General features: G+C 43.0%; 2 protein-coding genes across 5 annotated transcripts in view; one reads left to right on the top strand and one right to left on the bottom strand.

The window, feature by feature from the left end:
* LOC309810554 (uncharacterized protein) overlaps positions 1-19,789 on the bottom strand; it is a 91,686-nt gene extending 71,897 nt beyond the window's left edge. For 3 of the 4 annotated variants that reach the window (XR_014295018.1, XR_014295019.1, XR_014295020.1), the window contains exon 1: positions 19,260-19,789. The gene's annotated coding sequence lies outside the window, so the exon portion shown is untranslated. The remainder of the gene's footprint in view (positions 1-19,259) is intronic. The other variant, XM_082632645.1, reaches the window with a different exon arrangement.
* Positions 19,790-19,792: 3 nt separating this feature from the next.
* Positions 19,793-20,860, top strand: part of RSBN1L (round spermatid basic protein 1 like) — a 66,502-nt gene continuing 65,434 nt past the window's right edge. The window contains exon 1 of the mRNA XM_082632641.1: positions 19,793-20,480. Coding sequence (XP_082488767.1) covers positions 19,916-20,480 — 565 coding nt within the window. The 5' untranslated portion in view covers positions 19,793-19,915. The remainder of the gene's footprint in view (positions 20,481-20,860) is intronic.

The following is a 20,860-nucleotide window of genomic DNA, read 5'->3' as shown; positions in this document are numbered from 1 at the left end:
TGTATCTATTTATGTTTACAGATACTGTATGTAAATACCTTAGGAAGTCAGATGGAATCTTTGGAATGAAATTAATCTTCAAAGAAGCAAGGAGTTCTCTCTTCAAATTCTGGGATGGCAGATAAGCAGAGATCAGAAGTAGAAGCTCCCCTCCAGACCAGAGCTCACCTTTCTCCCCGTCTGCACCCGTCCCCTCTACAAACAGCACGAATGACAGATCTGTAGACAGAAGGTAGACTAGTGATTGACAGGGGCTGGCAGGAGAGGAGAGGAAAAAGGGGGTGACCGCTAATGGTGTGTGGCTTCTCTGGGGTGATGAAAATGTCCTGCACTTAGATTGTGGTGATGGTTGCACAACTTTGTGAATATGCTAAAAATCACTGAATTGTTTAAAAAAATCACTGGAGTATGATTGAGTTATATTAAAATATGATTTTAACTACAATTCTGGTTCAAGTTGGCTGACGGACAATGCATATTTATCTCTTCTTCCCCAAGAGGCCCCAATACAATGATAATGAAGCATTTGTAAAACCACAAAATGAAGAGAATGGTAGAGGCTATACCTGGCTGAGAGATTACACTTCTGGAAGAAGGAAATCTGGTGGAGGAATAGCTAATGAAGAAAGAGGGCAGGGAACAGTGCAGCAGAGAAATGCAGAGATTGGGGCCGAGGGGACAGCCACTCCCTTCTGCAGAACCTGGCAGTATCTCAGGAATGGGAAGCACCAGGTCATACCAAGAGCAAGGTAGTGAGAGGATGAGTACCCTAGAACTCAAAAGGAGGATCTTGATACTATTCTACCAGTTACGTAGAGGGCTTAGGCAAGGGGGAGAGGGAAGGGAATAGGGCGGTGATCTGGCTTTTAATTATTTTGGTTATTATTATTATTATTATTATTCCAGCAGAGGCCTGCCCACCTGGAGCTGGGGTTCCTTTAAGATCCAGGAGAATAAATTGGCAGTTATACAGGAGCAGACTGAGTTGCCTCATTAAAAAGGCTGCAGTGGGGCTTCCCTGGTGGCACAGTGGTTGAGAGTCCGCCTGCCGATGCAGGGGACACGGGTTCGTGCCCAGGTCCGGGAAGATCCCACATGCCGCGGAGCGGCTGGGCCCGTGAGCCATGGCCACTGAGCCTGCGCGTCCAGAGCCTGTGCTCTGCAAGAGGGAGAGGCCACAGCAGTGAGAGGCCTGCATACCAAAAAAAAAAAAAAAAATGCTGCAGAGACTGGCAAATCTTAAGACAAAACTTGCCTTCACATGGGGAACTTTGTCTACGGCATCAACTAAATTTAACTCTTGCTACAGCTTCACTTTCTCTTACAGATTAAAAGATGGAAAGTGGTCCAGGCAGCCATTCCAAATTAAATTAAATTAAATCTTAAAATTCCAACAGTAGAGATCAGCCTTATTTGCTAAGGTTTTAGAGAGTACAACCACATACAATGGGTGGGAATAAGAGGGGAAGAATGTTTGGCTCAGTGAAAGAAATAACTTCCTGACAACTAGGGCAATTCAAAAGTAGAACAGACTACTCTGAGAGGTAGCAAATCCCCATTCACTGAGAACCTAGGTGCTGATCAGTGTTATAAAACAAACATTAGCTTTGCAGCTCCACTCAAGGTTATTTTTAGTATATGTTGGGAAAAAGAGAGTTTTGTCTTAATGTCCCTCTGAGTTCTCCACCAAGCAATCATTCCTTAGCTTCCCAAAGACTTCTCTGCTAGTACCAAGACTCAACTCTGCTGGTCACTCCCTAGAACTATGGGTAGAGGCCCCACAAAACAAGCTATCCCCTTACAATAGTGCCAGAGGAGGTGTGAGAGGGGCAAGCCTTCTATAAAAGTCACCATTAGTTTAAGTTGCATGGGTTTATTGAGCATAACAACATTTAAAAAATGATTTTCCCTTGCTTTTGCTTCTGTACGTGTGGTAAAATCTCTTCAAAAGGGATACTCACTGGGCGTAAGTTGCTATACAGTAGGTAGATGACCAGAATGTTTCTCTCTTTTTTCCTCCATGGCATTGACTTTTTTACAAGACCAAGTCTGTAATCTTGCAGAATAACCCACATTTCTGATTTTCCTTGCGACCTCACTTAGGATGGTCACTCCCTCAATAATACAAAGACCCAGGAGAAACTTTGAAATTATTTTCTTCAAGGGCTCGATTAAATTCTTTGCCAAAGGTTAATTTCTTTTGGGGCTTGGTCTGAGGGTTGAGGGGCAGTGGTAGTTCTAGGGATACAAAGATAAATCAGATACATTCACTTTGCTAAGATGCTGACGAGGTGAAATGCACAGGAAGTTAAACCCATTCATCTTGGCTCTAACATACAGTCATTTAGTGATTTCTTTGATCTACCTGTCTCCACCTCTACTGCACTCACGAACCTGGGTTTCCCTTCTTCCATTTTTGCTCCCCACCAAACAATTCCTCACACAGTTGTGAGTGATCTTTATAAAATGTAAATTAGATCCCCCAGTTTTTAAATTTTTTTTGCGGTACGCAGGCCTCTCACTGTTGTGGCCTATCCCGTTGCGGAGCACAGGCTATGGACGTGCAGGCTCAGCAGCCACGGCCCATGGGCCCAGCCGCTCCGCGGCATGTGGGATCTTCCCAGACCGGGTAACGAACCCGTGTCCCCTGCATCGGCAGGTGGACTCTCAACCACTGCGCCACCAGGGAAGCCCCATACCCCAGTTTTTTTTTTAACAGGACTTGTTGTCTTCTAGATCTTGCCTACTTTTCCAACTTCAGCTTGTACTCACTACATCCTAGGTATACAGGTATTCCTTCAGTCATACACAAATATTTCTGTAGTGTCTATTATTTAAAATATTGTTCTAGACAAAAGAGAAAAATCTTTTCCTCATGGAACTTAACTTTCTTCTTGTTCCTTGAAAAAGCCCACCTTCCTCCTCCCTCAGGGCCTTTGCACAGGCTATTCTCTGCCTAGAATGCTTTTCTTTACACTTCCCGTTCCTTTTCTGACTATTCTATTTAAAGTAGCTTCTTCTGGGGCTTCCCTGGAGATCCAGTGATTAGGACTCTGTGCTGTCACTGTGGTGGCCCCGGGTTCAATCCCAGCTTGGGGAACTAAGATCCCGCAAGCCACATGGCGCCCCCCCCCCCAAAAAAAAAAGTAGTTTAAAGTAGTTTCTTCTACTCCTGCTGTGGAACTCCATTTATTTCCTTCATAACTCATACCAGGGAGTGTGTGTGTGTGTGTGTGTGTGTGTGTATACATATATATAAAGAGTTTTTTGTGTAATACATCTATTCTCTAAGGCCGGGATCATGTTCATTTAGTCTGCCACTTTAAACTTAAAACTTAGCATAATGATTGTTAGCACATGGTAAGGGCTCAATAAACATTTGCTAAAAGAATAAAGACTCTAATTATATTTTTGTTGAAAAGAATCACTGATGACCAATTATCTAAAAAGCCTGTTATTTATATCCTTTTATACGTACACTTCAGAAAAAGGTAGGTAAGTCTCTAGATTGTGATTTATGGGCTGTCAGATTGGCTACCTGACCTATCTTGATCTTAAAAAAGTTACTCATCTAATAAATACCGTGAATGTGAAAACTCTAATTCTGAGTCTCCACTGCTATCTCCTCTCCACATGGTGCTACTTTTTATAATAATCTAAGCAGATAAAAAGTATACATAGTTCCAAATATTTATCAGCTTACAGCAATATGATTGTAAGTCATGGGTGAGGGAAAAAATAACCATGTACTAAACTGGACAAACAGGTTTTTGAGTTTATTAGAGTCCAAAGGTAGCAAAGGTGTAGTTAAATGAATAGAGCAAAACCAAAAATTGTTAAAAGAATGGGGTAAAAGCAGAGAAAAGGAGGTCCCTTAATGAGAACAGTGGATATTATATTCTTGACCAAGTAGATATAGGTCACAGAGTGCTGTGTTGGTCACAAAGGGGACCAAATTAGAGAAGATGGATGGATTCTTATAAATCCAACCCCACTATGGGAAAGCAACTCCAAGCATAGGCCCTGTGATCATAGGTCAGTAGCATATTTGTTATTCCTATCACGTAAATTTCTTTTCATTCTGCTAACATATTAAACAGTGAATACAGAATATATATTCACAAAATACAGAACTTCCAGGCTAGATATAAGAAACAAAGATTTAAAACACCAAGGGTCTATATTTGGTCTTATGTGATGGAGTAAACTGCTTAATGTAGTTATTGTATATTGGGCTTCCACATAAGAATTCATTTGAAGAATGGATTCTTTTAGAAAGTCCGAAAACTACTTGTCTGAAGGATGGCAGAACTATTACAATACATGTGGATTTTTTTTTTTTTTTTTTTTTTTTCCGGTATGCGGGCCTCTCACTGTCGTGGCCTCTCCCGTTGTGGAGCACAGGCTCCGGATGCACAGGCTCAGCGGCCATGGCTCACGGGCCTAGCCGCTCCGCGGCATGTGGGATCTTCCCGGACCGGGGCACAAATCCGTATCCCCTGCATCGGCAGGCAGACTCTCAACCACTGTGCCACCAGGGAAGCCCCATGTGGATTTTTTAAAAGGTAGTATTTCAAAATGCTTCAGTTGATTTGCAAAAGTAAGGCCAAAAATTATCAAATATTCCATGGCCCACAAAGATCTAAAATGCCCAAAATATAATACACAAAATATACTTTGTATTTTAATTAATTAATTAATGTATTGCTGACTTCTGGATTTTGCTGACCCAAAAACGGGCTTCAAATAGGTACATCTGAATTTAGGGTATTATTCCTGGCCTTGAAAACTCTCTCAATCACTCTGTTTTGGAACCTCAGGCAAGTGATTAACATATGACTTATATAAAAAGGACTGGTTGTGCTTAATACTTGAAGATTAGATAGCTAGAATAATGCATGTCTTACCTACAATTCTCCTTGCACTGATTAAACTCTTTACAGCTTATGACTTCTGTTGGTAGGATCCTGTTTCTTAGTTCCATTTCTACCTAATGGGATTAAATGATACTTTTTTTTTCTTAAATGTAATTTTTTTTCCCCTAAAACTGTTGCATATTATCTCCGTCTGTTTTGACCTAAAGGTATTTCCTAATTCCTTTTTCCTTTACCATAAACTATACCAAACACAAATGCAAACAAGTTATTTGCAAACTATAATGTTTTAAAGAAGGAGAGTAAGAACTGGGAAGTCAAGAAATCAATTCAAGTTAAGTAAATTACTGAATTCTGAGACTGAATAATTACAGGACATAAATAATTTGGACTCTTAAACATAAACCAACTCTTCTATTGCTCCCCATCCTCTAATCAGGGTCTCTAAACTTTCCGATACCGTAGCGTGTGCTCGTTTTCTAGGGCGGCCGTAACCAAGTCCTACAAACTGGGTGGCTTAAACAACAGAAAATTGTCTTACTGTTTTGGAGATTAGGAGTCCAAGATCAAGATGCCGACATGGATGGTTCCTTCTGAGGGCTATGAGGGAAGGATCTGTTCCATGCCTCTCCCCTAGCTCCTAATGGTATGCTGGCAATCTTGGAGTTCCCTGGCTTGTAGAAGCATTACCCCCAAATCTGCCTTTATCTTCAAGAGCACCATATTGGCTTAGGTGCCCACTCGACTCCAATATGACCTCATCTTAACCAATTACACCTGTAATGACCCTATTTCCAATTAAGGTCATACTTTGAGATACCAGAAGTTAGGATTTCAACATAAATTCTGTGGGGGGACACCATTCAGCCCATAACACACCATAATACATGTATATTTATTTATTTATAAATGATTTACATCCAGTACTGCAGAAAATTATATACACTATAACCCCTACACAATTAGAAAATAAAAAAAAAACAATACAAAGGTAAATACACTAGAAGTAGTAATATGTTCTTTATGAACCGGAACAGGTTGCCTTGCACACACTCTGGGTTATACACATTTCACCAGTTTCAAGGATAAAGTCAAGCCCTTTGACTTGGTACATCCCACCTTCTAACATCTGCCCTCTGCTTACCTCACCTGCCTCTCCTGGCACCCACCACATACCTGGCATTCCAACCAATCTAAAGTATCTGCAGTTTCCCACACGTGCCAGGCTCTTTCTCGGTTCAGCAACTCTGCACTTGCTGTTTCCTGTTACTGGAATGTGCTCATTCTCTTTGCTTCCCGTGAACACATCGTGAACGCTCAACCATTTTCGGAAACTCAGCTCAACTGTCATCTCTGGAAAGCCTTCACAGACTGCTCTAGGCAGCACAAAGCACTTTTGCAGGGCACGTAGCACCTTGTTCATATCTCTATTATTGCAAATTTGTTTACGTATACATTTACATATACATTTATACATCTCATGTGGTTCAACTTAATATTTCACTAGACAACAAGTCCATCGAGAGCATGGACGGTATTATTCATTTTTATATTTCCAGTGACTAAAATGGAGTTTGTCATAAAGTCCGTAATATAATGCTTCTTGAAAGTAAGGGAAGGCTTACACATATACCTTCCACTTTCAGATTTTCCTTTTCAAGAATGGGTAAATATTGGGCTTCCAAAAAAAAAGAATGGGTAAATATTGACTTGAGCCTTCCTATAAAATAAACCATTGGTTTAAGCTTCATTGGCTTTATTTATTTATTTATTTATTTATTTATTTTTTTTTTGCGGTATGCGGGCCTCTCACTGTTGTGGCCTCTCCCGTTGCGGAGCACAGGCTCCGGATGCGCAGGCCCAGTGGCCATGGCTCACGGGCCCAGCCGCTCCGCGGCATATGGGATCCTCCCAGACCGGGGCACGAACCCGTATCCCCTGCATCGGCAGGCGGACTCTCAACCACTGCGCCACCAGGGAGGCCCCTGGCTTTATTTAGTTCAATAGTATTTTAAATTACTTTCCCTTGCTTTTGTATCTGTGTGTGTGGTAAAATCTCTTCAAAAGAGACACTCGTTTTTTAAAAACAGAGAAAAAGCAGGAAGAAGCTACGTAAGTATCGTTTTGTAATCAATATAAATATGCTTTACAATTTTACTTTCAAAATATTTTTATGCTTTCGAACAAAAAATACAAGTAATCATAGGGAATATAAACAGGAGAGCTAAATAAAGAGATTAGTTGTATAAAATGAATATGATATTTTAAATTCCAACAATATTTTAGAGAGCTAATGTAAATCTAATTTTAGAATTTCAAATTTTTCCTAATTTTATTCAGTTTGTAGAAAAGCTGTGATAACTGAGATAGCATTTAAGTATTACACAGAGAGTTAAAAAGCGTGGCCTGCAGAAGTATTCAGCTAGAGTTAGGAAGCAATACTTGGTGAAGCCTGCGAGAAATTAGAAGGAAGTGAAACACGGTTACATGAACATTTTCCACTCTTCCTCATTAAGCCCTTAAATTAACAAAATGCACACACTGAGTCTTCAGCATGCCAAGGCAGTCACGAGCAACACCTTTCACGATCTGGTTCTTGTCTATTTTAGAGACTCCTCTCCTTTTACGGCATTTCATGCCCCTTATACTTGAACTACAATGAACTTCTCACAGAGAAAACCACATAAAATATGTCGTTATTATATATCTTTTTCTAAATGCTCTTTCCTCAGCCTCAAAAATCTTTTTCCATCTTTTTGCCTTCTAACTGTTAAAAAGTCAGCTCAAATATCTTCTCTGGGACTTTCTTCCTCATTTCTCCAGCTAGTGTCGTGGACCTGCCTTTTGCATTTTCACTGTGCATAGTTCATGCCACCACTGCATTATTTTAACCATAGTGCTATAATTCACCTGTTGACATCTATCTTCTCAATTATATTATCACACAGTGCTGGGTACACCACAGATACTCAATGCCGTTTGTTATACAAATAAATCAGTAAGAAATGTAATGACAGTCTTGAATAACAAAGCCCTAATGAAAAGCTTATCTGGAGACAGAAATTGTGACTACAGAGTGAAGTCTGTTCCACGAGGACAGAGACCACGCCTGCCTTGTCCACTGCTATATTCCCAGCGCTCAGTCCACTGCCTGGCAGCATGTGGATGCTGTGTAAGTATTTACTTGAGAGCTTGTTTGGAGGTTCTAGCAGGGGAGCACAGCTACTCCTACACCCTTGACCTAAGAATGGTCCACCTCTATCGAGGATGGTTGTCCTCTTCGACCGAGCGCACAGCTTTGGGAGGGACACACATGGAGTAGTGAGGGAGGGGATACCTGCCTAGCCAGCCAGATGGGCCAGATCAACCCTGGTGATTGATGGGGTGACAGAGGTTGCAGCCAGATCACCCTCACATCCTATAAATATTTACTAACTAAATACTTAATGTATATGGAAAATAAGAAAAAGCAGACTACATATTAATTGAAGATAAACTGAAGGGCATCCATAAAGAGGCAATAAGAGAAGCACCTCTAGCATAAGAGACGGTATATCAAGGAATAAAGAAACTGTAGAAAACAATACCACCATTGATTAGCAAAAAAATTTTTTTTTTGTTTGCGGTACGCGGGCCTCCCAGCGCTGTGGCCTCTCCCGCCGCGGAGCACAGGCTCCGGACGCGCAGGCCCAGCGGCCATGGCCCACGGGCCCAGCCGCTCCGCGGCATGTGGGATCTTCCCGGACCGGGGCACGAACCCGTGTCCCCTGCATCGGCAGGCGGACTCTCAACCACTGCGCCACCAGGGAAGCCCCGGCAAAATTTTTTTTAAAAAATTACTAAACAGGGCTTCCCTGGTGGCGCAGTGGTTGAGAATCTGCCTGCTAATGCAGGGGACACGGGTTCGAGCCCTGGTCTGGGAGGATCCCACATGCCGCGGGCAACTAGGCCCGTGAGCCACAACTACTGAGCCTGCGCGTCTGGAGCTTGTGCTCCTGCAACAAGAGAGGCCGCAATAGTGAGAGGCCTGCGCACCGCGATGAAGAGTGGCCCCCACTTGCCACAACTAGAGAAAGCCCTCGCACAGAAACGAACACCCAACACAGCAAAAATAAATAAATTAATTAATAAACTCCTACCAACAACATCTTCTTAAAAAAAAAAAATTACTAAACATATTACAAACATGAAAGAATACTGAGGGGGAGAGGCAAATGTAAGTTCATGTAAATATGATTTATGTTTTCAGTTAGTCAGAGTGGTCATAGACATTAGCCTGACCACAGAAATAAAAATAACAACGTCCTTCACATCTGCAAAAGATTCTGTATCATTTGCCCCTATGCATTTGTGTTTTCCTGTTTAATACCTCTACCCGGGGCATCAAAGGTGGTATTTAATCTCCAAATGTAGTTAGTTATTCATTTACAAGCATACCACACTATGACTGCATACCTGTAATTTATATTGGTGCTGCATTATTTTAGGTTTGCTTTCTTATGATACACTGAAGCACTTAACTTGGTATCATCATCAAACAATATTTAAGAGGACCTGTGTGCCTCTAATACCTATGCCCATGTACTTACAGTTCACTATGAAGAAGCTGAAATCTCTAAATGTCCATTCCACTCACACTATTTTTTTTTTGGCCGCGCCACACAGCATGTGGGATTTTAGTCCCCTGACCAGGGATGGAACCCATGCCCCTTGCATTGGAAGTGTGGAGTCTTAACCACTGGACCACCAGAGAAGTCCCTATACCACTCACACTTTTGACCTAGATCAAGGTGATGGTCAAGGTACACTGGTAGTATTTGTAAACTCAGATGGCAAGATTAAGACTGCAGGGCAAACTCCACCCAAGGTTATAAGAAGTCTACGCATAGAAAGCTTACCCTCTTTGCTTGGCACTTGGACTTGCCCATCTGTGCTGGCAAGGTTGGATGTGGCAACCCCTGACCCCAGGTTTCATGCCGTGGTAGTCAAGGTTTCCAGGTACCTGATTTGTACCTCCTTTTTCGGTCCTCTTTCACTAGCAGATGTAAAACTCCCAGTGAATTTATTCTAGAATTTAGTATTTTCTACTTATTGAAATCAAACATAGGGATAAAATGGGGCAAAGACTAGGATTAAAATCCTAAAAATAGAAATTACAATGTAAATAGACTTAACCAGAGCTTGGCTTGGATTTAAAAGTTAACTTAAAAAGTGGGTATTTATTTGATGGTTTTTTAGTTTAGCTGTTTTAGTTATACATCTATTTTTCAATCTAATGGTACACAGAAGTAGTCGTTCATCCAAGGGGAAACAGGAAAAGCCAGCACTTGCACCTGAGGCAAGATACATGTCACTTCATGGCACTGTTCGTTAATTATTCAGACAAGCTTTTCAAATTAGAATCTGTGAAACCAAAATATTCAAATGATAACTTTGTGACAGTCATAGTTTTGTAATTTCCTGGCTCTACTGACGAGTGCAGCATTTGCACAAAATTGTTCTTCTGTGGGTCATCCCTTCTGGGAATCTGTTAGACCGGCTTCAGGATATTCAGGGTACCCAGACTTTGTCTGGGAAACTGAATTATAAAGTGTCTTGAGAAGTTCAAGCCACTGCTTATATAGGTCTGTCTGTCCCTACCCTCTCCCACTCTCACTCCTTCCCCCAAAAATACTCTTGGCCTAGTATGAGATAAAAGCACTTGTGTCTACCAGCACCCTAAGAAACGCTGCATCTTTTCTGAATGTGTCTTTTTGAAACATAATTTAATTAACTGAAATTTCTAAAAAGGCATGATCAATGTTTAGATTTAAAATTTTGACACTTTAGACTTCTGCTTCCTCCTGCAAGATAGGCTACATTAGAAAATTAGTTTAGTGTCAGGATGAACATGGAATTCCGGTTCATTTGTGAAAAATTCCTTGTAAGGCTTTTCAAAGCATAGGATAAGGTAAAATGTCCAAAAACATGAGGCTTACACAAGGCACTCAGTAAACATTATCCCCCTACCCACAGTGATGGTCTGAAAGTGTGGCTGAAACAATGAAGCAGAGAACAGTTATTCTGGAGGTGAGGTTTTCCTGTTCAAGAACAAAGTAAAGTATAAGCGGCAAATGAAATTCACAAATTGGGTACAGGGCTGGGTTTTCAATCTAGAAATTCCATGAATTTATCATCTTCCTTTACACCCTTTGCCACACTTAGGTTTCAAAGTCATAATATATACTTTACCCTCTACCCACCAATTCTTAGCTAAAATAGTTCCCTCTTTCCAGAAAACTGACTAGTTCCATAAAACTTATGCTTGTCTTTTTAGAGATTTACAACACTGAGTAAGGCTCCTGTCATACATTTTACAGGCTTCCTATCCCTTTCTTAAAGATAAGTATCAAAGGATTTCCCTGGTGGCACAGTGGGTAAGACTCCATGCTCCCAATGCAGGGGGCCCAGGTTCGATCCCTGGTCAGGGAACTAGATGCCACATGCATGCAGCAACTAAGGAGCCCTCAAGCTGCAACTAAGGAGCCCACCTGCCACAGCTAAGACCCAGCACAACCAAATAAATAAGTATCAAAATGATCTGATGTCCTTCCATACAAAAATTCTGCCAGCAAAATTAACCTGCCAAGAGATGTTACAGATGGTTTCTATTTACTCTGTTTGATCCCTTTTATTCTTTCTGCCTTCTTCCTGCTCCGTGGTGGCTGCTGACTCTCCAACGAAGCCTTTAAGCAGCAGCCACTGCCTCACCTACAATTTTCAACTTCCTCCAAGCTTGATTACATACGCGAACTGGAAAGGCTGTGATTGAGCAAGCAGTTAAGTCATATTTGTTGTAAAGTATCAGTGGTTAAGAGGTGAGAGTTCAACTCACCTGCATTGTTGAATTAGAAAAATATGGGCTGAAAGTTTCACATCTAGATCGTTAAGGCCCTTTCTTTTCCCCCTTACCCCAGTTCCAGGCAGGAGAGAAAGGGGGAAGGGCAAAGGGGTTAAGTGCCCCCTCCCACCCTGAAAGGAACTGTCCTGAGAGCCTCAACCAGACTTCCATGACATCACTGCCATCCCTAGGAAGGAGGGAGGTTGGGCAGTCTACATTTTTGTTTGTTTGTATTTTTTTACCTAGGCACCTTGCACCTGAATGAAATAAAGTTCAGGTAGTAGGAAGAAGGGGGAAAACAGACACTAGACATCTCTGCCAGACATACTGAGTTTGAGGTGCTTTTGATATATTTGTGGAAGATGCTGAGTGGTTAGGTCACAAACACAGAGGACCAGCCAGGTTTACAGATATACGCTGGGGAGCTGTCACTATAAAAAACAATTTACTGACATTATGGGCATTTTTGAGATTGGCCAAGAAAAGGAATAATGTGAGGGAACAAATGCCCTTAAATTGAAACTTGAGAGTCTCCAGAGGAGGAGCCCATAACATGTTGTGAGAAGGAGCTGATATGATGAGTCTGAAATGTTTCTGAGATATTCAAGTGAACTAACAGTTGCACTTGAATTTGAAGGATAATTTTCTCCTGGTGTCCCCACATCCATCCTTTATTTGATAAAAATTTTTATTTTGGATACTGTGTGGCTAAACAAATGCTATTTGGGTACTTTACCTTTTTCTTGTAACCTGATCTCATAATAATTAATTGCCTTTTATTTTTTTAACCGGAGTTACTTTAATTATTTCTGTATGCAACACCTCTACTGACAACACAGAGTATATCTCAACTCCGGACTCAAAGAGGTTGTTTTTTACCTCTTAAATTTAAGAATGATTATAACCAGGGTGAGGGAGAAGATTTACATAATCATCACAGAGCCCAATGTTGGTGGATGCCAGAGGAATTAATGGTGGATCTATGGTTCAGTGGGTTCCTTTGTCATATATGTATACATGGATTCAAACTTGAGAGGGATCTTATTTGTCAGCAGAAAAGGCAAAAATATAATGTTATGCACGTTAATACGTTTCCTTTTCTATAGTTAATTCCAATAGTTCTTTTAACAGGTTAGGTGTGGATGGATGCAATGCTGGTCAGTAGGTTTTTTGCTTCAACAGTATAACAGAAAGTTTTCAGATGAATACAAAGAAACTGGTCCTAGATATGATGTTTTGTTCCAGTTTGACAGAGTTCTTTTTGAAGTTTATTCAGAGGTGCTTAACTCCAAGATTCTGAAGACAGCTATGGAAGAATCAAAATTGACCCTCTTACTCCTGTTACTACTCTGTTATCTAAACAGACCTTTCTTCCTACAGGACAAGATTATGTCAGTGTTTTTCTTACAGCCCTGACCATCCCTGTATGAGGGAGACACCCATAAAATCTCATGGTATAAACCTGGCATTGTTTCACTATTCAGATCTGCAGCTAGAGCTATTCTGCACTTTTGGAAAAGAGTTATAGAAATGTATTCTGAGTTGTATGAATTTTCAATGCATCACTGTACTAGTATCAATACATTAAGAAAGAGTGAAACTAATAAACTAAGAAACAGTCACTATGACTGAAATGCACATGTAGGTATAACTAGATTCATCAGAAAGCTAAAATTTTGACTTTTTTTTTTTGGCTGCACCATGTGGCATGTGGGATCTTAGTTACCTGACCAGGGATTAAACCCGCACCCCCTGCAGTGGAAGCGCGGAGCCTTAACCACTGGACTGCCAGGGAAGCCTATTGATTTTTTTGTGGATATACTGCTGCATCACTATAGAACTATTTTATTAGTTTCTGGTGAAAAAACAACTAAATTAGTTAATCAAAATTCAGGCTGAGTCACTAATTGATTTATCCATTCAATAACCATTTGGTGGGTGTCTAATGTATACAAGGCATTTGCTAGATTCCAGAGATACGGTGGTGAATAAGAGTGAATAAGAAAGATGTGGTCCCTGTCCCCATGGAGCTTACTATTTACTGAGGGAGACAAATGATAAAAAGTAAGGAAATAATTGTAAAGTAATTATAAACTGTAATAGGTGCTCTGAAAGAAAGAGAATGCTGTGACAGAGAATAATGAAAAGAGGAAGGCCTGTAATGACATCTGAAAGAAGATTTAGAGGTGGGAGGGAAGAAGCATTCCAGGCAGGGAACTAGCCTGGGCCAAGGGTCTTAGGCAGGACTGGGCATGATCGGGGAACAGAGAGAAAGCCATGTGACTGATGCAGCAGGAGCAGAAGGGAGTGTGGACGAGACGTTCAACTATCTTTTCACATGGTATAAAGGCAGAAATCAAAATCCTAGAGCAAGAGTCGGCAAACCATATATTGCAGTCCAAATCTATCCTGCCTATTTTTATCGTTTTACTGGAACACAGCCATGCCCACTCATTAATACATTGCCTATGGCTGCTTTTGCGCTACAAGCAGTAGTTGGTACAGAGACATGTGGTCTGCAAAGCCTAAAATATTTACTATCTGGCTCTTTACAGAACAAGTTTGCTGGCTTCTGTTAAGTGTGGACTAAATTAGAACTGACAACATGGAAGTTGAAAAGATCAGGCTTTCCTAAAGCATAGAACCACCCTTTATTACTGGTCAGTGTTGACTGACAAAAGAAAGACACATAAAGATGTGCAGGTCAGTGTGATAGAGGTAGGACTTTGAGATTCCCATGCCAGAAGGGTAGAAGGGATGTCTTTAAGGTTAATACAGGGTTTCATAAAGCAGAGGGGGGGGGGACTTCCCTGGTGGCGCAGTGGTTAGGAATCTGCCTGCCAGTGCAGGGGACACGTGTTTGAGCCCTGGTCCGGGAAGATCCCACGTGCCACGGAGTAACTAAGCCCGTGTGCCACAACTACTGAGCCCACGCTCTAGGGCCCGCAAGCCACAACTCCTGAGCCTGCGTGCCGCAACTACTGAAGTCTGCGCGCCTAGAGCCCGTGCTCTGCAAAAAGAGAAGCCACTGCAATGAGAAGCCCGCGCACGGCAAGAAAGAGTAGCCCCCGCTCACTGCAACTAGAGAAAGACCGCGCGCAGCAATGAAGACCTAACGTACCCATAAATAAATAAAGAAAGAAAGAAAGAAAGAAAGAAAGAAAGAAAGAAAGAAAGAAAGAAAGCACAGGGGGTCAGGAACCTGGACAAGGCCAGAGGACAGTATACTGCAGAGCAAAAATGCAGTTAGGCTCAGGAATATTGGAGGACATTATACACAGAGAAAACCAGATTCTAGGAGGACAGCTCTAAACACTGCTAACACACATTTACCATGGCTACAAGTTCACATATATTTGCTTAGTATCTATCTATTCTAGCAACTGACAAAGGAAGGGCCCTGAGTTAACAAACAAACAAAACTCTCAAAGGCTACCTTATCCGAAGTTAAGTCACTTTTTTCTAGATCAGAAGTCAGACTGGCTTATGTGACCCACAGATATGTTTTGTCTGGCTTGCATAGTTTCTTAGGAAACCTCACATTAAAAAAATCTAGATATTTAGCAAGTAGGCCTGCTTCATTTCCATATAGGGACAATCAGCAATGTACCTTGTAGATAAGGCACATAATTCCCAGTTTCCACAGTCCTCACCACTTCCTATTATATTATAGTCAACCTGCCTTATTATTTTTTTAACCTATCAAGACCATTTGATTGTAACCTCTGATCCTCATCTTATCACAAAGATCACAAACTGCTCTTTATATACTTCTTTTCAACATTTGTTTTCTAACCATGTCCCAGATACTATGCATACAAATATAAATAATGCATCATCCCTGCTCTTACGGAGGCTCTCAGGCTAGAAGCAGAGACCACTGAGTTAAGTGCTCCTAGGCAGAATGATGATGGCACAAAGGAACGATCAACTCTGATTTGGCAGGTCAGGAAGCACAGTACTAGGGAGATGCTTGAACCCAATCTTGGAGGGGTATGACAGGCAGAATGCAGAGAGCGACAAAGAGTGCCACTCTTTTGGCAATTACACATAGTTCAGAATAGATGAAACAGAGGAAAGCTGTAGGAGAGTGAGAGAGAAAGGAGTGCTGGGGTTATATCAAGAATGGCTTGGGCTTCCCTGGTGGCGCAGTGGTTGAGAGTCCGCCTGCCGATGCAGGGGACACGGGTTCGTGCCCCAGTCCGGGAAGATCCCACATGCCACGGAGCGGCTGGGCCCGTGAGCCATGGCCGCTGAGCCTGCGCGTCCGGAGCCTGTGCGCCGCAGCGGGAGAGGCCACAGCAGTGAGAGGCCCGCGTACCGGAAAAATCCAAACCAAACCAAACCAAAACAAAAGAATGGCTTGTATTTACACTGGAAAGTGTGACTTTTATCCCATATGCCAAAGGGAAATAGTGAAGAGACTGAGGTGTAATCAGGTTAATATTTTAGAAATATAATTTTGGAAGCAGCATGGAGGATAGTTTAGAAGATGGAAGACTTACAGTTAGGAAGGGATCATTGACAAAATCCAAGCTGGCTTGAGGCCTGAAGGCAAGAGACAGCAGTGGGAATGGAGAAGAGAAACTGGCTAGAGACAGCGACTGACTAACGCAGAGGGTGAGAGAAAAAAAGAAGTCAAAGAAGACTCCCAGGCTTGTAGCTTGAATGATAAGGTGGATAAAAAATGCAGGAGAATGATACATGGGAGGATGAGAATGCATGGTATAAAATCTGAGGTGTAAGTGGCTACAAAAGCGGCAACATACATTTAGCATCTGGATAAGAGTCAGGAATCAGACAGAAGGTCAAGGCAGGAGAGAAAGACTTGGGAATTGACAGCATTTCTGATAAATCAGAAGACACTGCTATGCGTAATACCACAGAGTCAGATAAAGAGCAATGACATTCCTAAGAATCCCCAACTCCCCAATAAAAATTAATTAAAAAAATAAAATAGCATATGAAAGGGAGAAAAAAAAAGTACAGTCTGTGTCCTCAGAAGGCAGCCAGGTGTCAGACAAGAAGATGGAGAACCAGGGTACAGGGTAGTATGTTTTCAATAGAGCTGTTAGCTGTTAGAGGAGGAATGAAAAGAGGTGGGAGAGATAGTAAGTGAGTAAACAACAAGCAGGAAAAGGAACCAGCAAGTTAGGAATCTAGTCTTGACAGGGAGAGAAGGCTTCTCCAAGGAAGTGAGGCTTAGCTTGAGCTGAGATCCAAAGGATGTGATGTCTCATAGGTACCCCATGTTCATCAGGTCCAAGATCAAAGAGCATCCCAAACTTGTCAGTCACTCTTCCAGTGTTTCCTAGCTCAGTGAATGGTCCCACTGTCCATCAAGTCACACAGGTTAGAAATGTAGGAGGTATTAATGACATCTGCCTCCCTTATGCCTATTATCCAAATCATCACATAAGCATCAGGTAAAGAGAAAAGCAGTCGGGTAGAGAAAACAACATATATAATATTCCTAAATTGTAAGACAGTATGGTGCATTCTGGAAATTGAAGACCTTTTACTTTGAGATAGAAGAGGAAGGGGCTAGATCATGATGGGTTTTGTTGGCCAGTTAAGGATTTTGTTCTTTATCCTAAGAGAAATGGAAGCCACTGATGGGTCTGAAGCAAGGAAAGTGACAAGATCAGATTTATCTTTTGAAAAGTGCATTCTGGGTAGAATGGCAGGCAGACTGGAGAAAACTGGAGTATAAGAAGACCAGAAAAAAAGGCTACTGTAGTCATCCAGGCGAGAGGGGTGGTACTTGGAATAGGGTACCTACAATGGACATGGAGAGAAGTGGGTGGTTTTAGTGGTAGTAGAGATTAAGCCAGTAGGAACTGGTAACAGTAGTGGGAATTCTCTCCTAGTTCAATGTTGTTAGGAATGGCCTAGTTGTAAGGGAATGGCTGATTACATGGGAGAAAAGACAGATACTTGAGCACGCTTTGTAACAGTACTGCCCTTAGACCTGAGTGAGTACCCTCCTCCTGCTGCCAAGGACAAGGAGTCCATGAGGTCAAGGGGCCATGTCTGTCCCTTGAGCCTGCACTCCTCTTTCCGAGTGGCTAGATCTGAGGGCAGATGGAGCAGCGGATTACACGTCACTATGTGCAGGGGGTTCAAGATGTGGACATAGCTTGGACATGCTGGGTGAGGTGGGTGAAGGAGCTGGGAATGAGAAGAGAACAGGGTCAGGGTGAGGACTCCAGAAGTCTGAGAATTCTAAATTTAAACCTGGCTTTCCAGATCATTATTTAAGTAGATTTGCCAAGGTAGGAGAGTAGAATGTATTTTTAATAATTGTTTGTTATCTTGATTTATAACTTAAATATTTAGACACACGGTCTGTGAACCTCCATAACCACACTCTTGCTCAGGCTCTATAAATTTAGGGTCTGCCTTGACGAGAGTGTATAAAAGAATCTAGTGCAATTAGCAACAAATTCAGGTGAGGGTCCACTTTAGCTGGGCCCTTAAGAAGTCAGATTTTCCAGACTTCTGCAGGGAAGATAAGGGTATAAATGGTGCAAATTTACAGGCACTACATTATGTATATAAGAGACACTCTCATATCTGGAGGGCCAACAATTAAGAAGTTATTTTAATTGTAATGATTTCAGTGTGATTTTGAAAAGCTTCTTAAATACAGCCGAAGTTTAGAGCGCAGAAGGGATCTTAATAATCATGTAATCAAATATACTCACTTAATAAATGAAACAGAAGTTCAGACAGATAAAGAACACCCTGACTGAGGTCACAAAGCTAGTCAGTAGCAGATGATTTCCAGCCCCATAATCTCTGTCCACACTTTTCAGTAAGACATCTACTGTCGGTCAATTCCAACTACACAGCTTACACTTGCTTTCATTGCTATGCATTAAAGTACAGTGAATAGTTTTCATTACTTTAAAAATTTGACGCACCTCAAAAAAAGTCTATAAACCAACATTAAATTTTGACTCCAAAATATTCTTAAAACCAATCCCCTTTACCCCTCAAAAGTGAAAACAAAATAAAGAATTCCAACTTCATGAGGTCACGAGAACTGGTAATTCTGGAAAGTTACTTTTAATTGTTTTCCACAATGTTACAGGCAGCTTAGGGCACCTTTTGGGACTCAAAATAGCCTCTGACTGGTCATCTCCTCATTTGACTACTTTTATTTTTACATCTATTCCTTTGACTTCTTGGTCTCATGTAAGACCTTAGAGTAAAATTATAATCGTACTCTTCACTTGGTTGCAATTACTGTAACCCATCTCCTCAAATTCCTTATCTTCTAAGCTACAAATCAAAGCACGCGCGCTTACAAAACATCGAACACTCAGACTGCTAACTAAACGCTAAAATACACTTAAAAAAAAACTTGCTTTTCAAACATCTATAAATATCGCTAATGAATTTTTCTTAGCGAGTCTGAGTTACAACAATGATAATAAAATTAAAATCTTTAACGGTCTAATCACAAGAGCTTAAAAAAAAATTCTCCAGGAGAGTCTTACCTTCAAGCTCGGTAGTAATCCGAAAGTTCTAGGTGTGCAGAAGTTATCTCCCTCAAAGCATTAGAGATGACGATCTTAGCAAAAGAGTAACACATCTTGTCAGGACACCAAGTGACTTTTAGCTCCTCCCATCAATCGACTACTGCCTAACAGAAGGAAGGATTTAATTTCCGGCAAAATTTTCTCCTCGGAGCTGAGAATCTGCGAAATTGGGCTTTCTGAGCGGGAAAAGGCAGGGGAGGGACCAAAAGGACCCCCCAGGGAAAAAGGAAGGGAAAGTGGTATAAGACAAAGTCGACGAGGCAGAGACGAGCGCGGGGCCGGGGCGGACTTTGGGGTCTGGAGTTGGGGTTCTCTCAGACACTCACTGGGCACCCGCGTTCACGCTGACGACAACTGGACGACCCTCCCCTCACAGCTTGCTCCGCCATTAGCCGCGCCCCGCGGACCTGTGACCTCCAAAACTGGTACGCTTGGCGATTCCCCCCACAACTTCGGCTCCAGACTCGCGCTTTTGATTGGCTCTTAAGATATCCCTCAGCGTAGCTCGCCCAATGGAGGGCCCGGCCGCTCCGCCCCTTCCCTGCCCCCTGAGGAGAGCCCGCCCCTGCCCCGCGCCTGGGAGCGGAGGAGAGTAAATACAACAGGAGCGCAAAATGGCGGAACCGCCGAGCCTAGTGCACTGCGCCCCCGCCGCCGTCTCGGAGAAAGAACCGTTTTCCAAGCTGCAGCCCCCCTCCCGGGACCCGCCGGGTCCTCTGTCCGCCAAGAAGATCCGGACTGAGGAGAAGAAGACGCCGCGGAGACTGAACGGAGAAGGAGGCAGCGGCGGCAACAGCAGGCAGCTGCAGTCTTCCGCGGCACCTTCGCCTCAGAGATATGGCAGCCCTGGGTCTTGGAGCTTCGCCGCTCTGTCTGCTGCCCCTTCCCCATCCTCTGCTCGGAGCAATTTCTCTTTCTCCGCTGGCACGGCCGTCCCCTCCTCAGCCTCTGCTTCCTCGTCCCAGCCGGTGCCGCGCAAACTGCTGGTCCCTCCTACGCTGCTGCACGCTCAGCCTCACCATCTCCTGCTGCCGGCCGCCGCCTCCTCCGCCAACGCCAAGCCGCGCAGACCCAAGGAGAAGCGAGAGAAGGAAAGGAGGAGGCACGGCCTCGGCGGGGCGGGCGAGGCCGGCGGGGCAGCCCGCGAGGAGAACGGGGAGATGAAGCCGCTGCCGAGAGGTGGGTGCCGGCGCCGGGTGGGGGGAGGGGAGGGCGCCCCGGGTCCTCGCCACCCGCTCGCGCCTGCGGGGCCCAGGCAGGGGGAGCTCGGGGGCCGCTTTCGCCAGCCTGGAGGGGGCGGGAGGCGTCCAGTTCTCCGCCGGAGATTTTGCGGTCCCCATGGGGACAGGAAATGGAGCCTGTAATTTCGGTAGCACCGAGGGGGATGGCTGAAATCTATTTTCTGTATCGTTTCTGCCTCGATAATGCGCGGCAGGATTTGTAGAATTCGATGTGGAGGACCCGCCTAGGTGTGTTTCGCTACGGAGGGAGATGGGAGGGAATGGGATCTCGAAGGGTTTGGTCCTGTAGAAGATGCTTGATTATTAGACCGTTTAGAC

This window comes from Mesoplodon mirus, assembly GCF_964341445.2.
Source record: "Mesoplodon mirus genome assembly, chromosome: 9".
In the NCBI taxonomy this organism is placed as follows: Eukaryota; Metazoa; Chordata; class Mammalia; order Artiodactyla; family Ziphiidae; genus Mesoplodon; species Mesoplodon mirus.
Note: the sequence above shows the minus strand (reverse complement) of the source record. Positions and strands in the feature narration are given on the sequence as shown.